This window comes from Camelina sativa, chromosome 12 (assembly GCF_000633955.1).
Source record: "Camelina sativa cultivar DH55 chromosome 12, Cs, whole genome shotgun sequence".
NCBI lineage: Eukaryota > Viridiplantae > Streptophyta > Magnoliopsida > Brassicales > Brassicaceae > Camelina > Camelina sativa.
Window position 1 is genome coordinate 8,490,475 of NC_025696.1, and position 1,280 is coordinate 8,491,754.

Here is a 1,280-nt window from a genome sequence, read left to right on the forward strand (position 1 = left end):
ATGATGACTTTAAGCTTGTTCAAGGTTGTGAGTCAGCTAAAGAAGCTTGGGATATTCTGCAGAAGACTCATGAAGGAAACTCAAGTGTCAAAAGAACAAGATTGGATCAGCTTGCTTCTCAATTTGAAGTCCTAAGGATGGATCCAGAAGAGACAATCTCTCAGTTCAGTGCTAAAATGAGTTCTATTGCCAATGAAGCTAAGAATCTTGGTAAAACATACAAGAATACCAAGTTGGTTAAAAAATTAATTAGGTGTCTGCCATCTAAGTATGCAGCACACAAAGCTGTCATGAGAGTCTCTGGAAACACTGATACTTTGAGATTTGAAGATCTGGTTGGTATGTTAAAGTCAGAAGAGATGGAAGTTGCTGAAGAACAGAGAATTCATGACAAAGGGATTGCATTCAAGGTAGATGTCACAAACGACCAGCTGAAAGAGATAAAAGATAACATGTCCTTGANGGCAGCACGAAGCTGTAGAGGACTGTATAGAGGAGATGGGAGACACTGTTGACAGGTTGAGCAACTCGCTAAAGGAACTGAAGCATCTGGAGGAAGGCGACAGCGGAGAAGACTTTTGGTTCTGTCTGAGCAATGTCCGGACGTGGACAAGCGCAGCTCTGACAGATGAGACCACGTGTCTTGATGGGTTTGGAGGGAAAGCGATGGATGGTGAGCTAAAAAGCTTAATCAGAACACACATTGTGAGTGTGGCGGAAGAGACAAGCAATGCCTTGGCTCTCATCAATGACTTTGCTTCCAAGCACTGAAAACAATTTCAAAAGGGGCAGAGTTTTTCTCTTGGATTTGGTTTATATTCGGATTTGAAGAGATGTGCTTTGGTTTGGTTCTTCGGTGTCATTTCAGTTTTCTTGCCGCGTCGTTGTATTATCTACTACGGACTACGGGTCTTCATAGTTGAAGGCATTTGGTGTTGATTTTTATCAATATATTAAAATAGAAAAAAAAATATTTATCTCAAGATCGTCTATTATTAGGGCATCTCCAACCCACCTCTATATTTGCTTTTTAATTCTATTTTAGAGTAAAATCTACTCCAACCCATCTTTATTTTTACCTCTATAATAGAGATCTCTATTTTTTTCCTCTATATATAGAGGAACTCTATTTTTTCCTCTATAATAGAGTTGAACTTTTTTATTTATAAAATGGTCCTTGAACTTTTAACATTTTTATATTTATGATCAAAATAAATCAAAAAATATATTTAAATAGTTTAATAATAATTTAATGAAGTATATTAATAGGATAATTGATT

At 36.7% G+C, this 1,280-nt stretch overlaps 1 protein-coding gene across 2 annotated transcripts in view; it reads left to right on the forward strand.

Annotated features, from left to right (window-relative positions):
- LOC109128193 (21 kDa protein-like) overlaps positions 1–983 on the forward strand; it is a 4,441-nt gene extending 3,458 nt beyond the window's left edge. Inside the window, exon 2 of one of the 2 annotated variants that reach the window (XM_019234142.1) lies at positions 499–983. In XM_019234142.1, coding sequence (XP_019089687.1) covers positions 499–771 — 273 coding nt within the window. In that variant the 3' untranslated portion in view covers positions 772–983. The remainder of the gene's footprint in view (positions 1–498) is intronic. The other variant, XM_019234141.1, reaches the window with a different exon arrangement.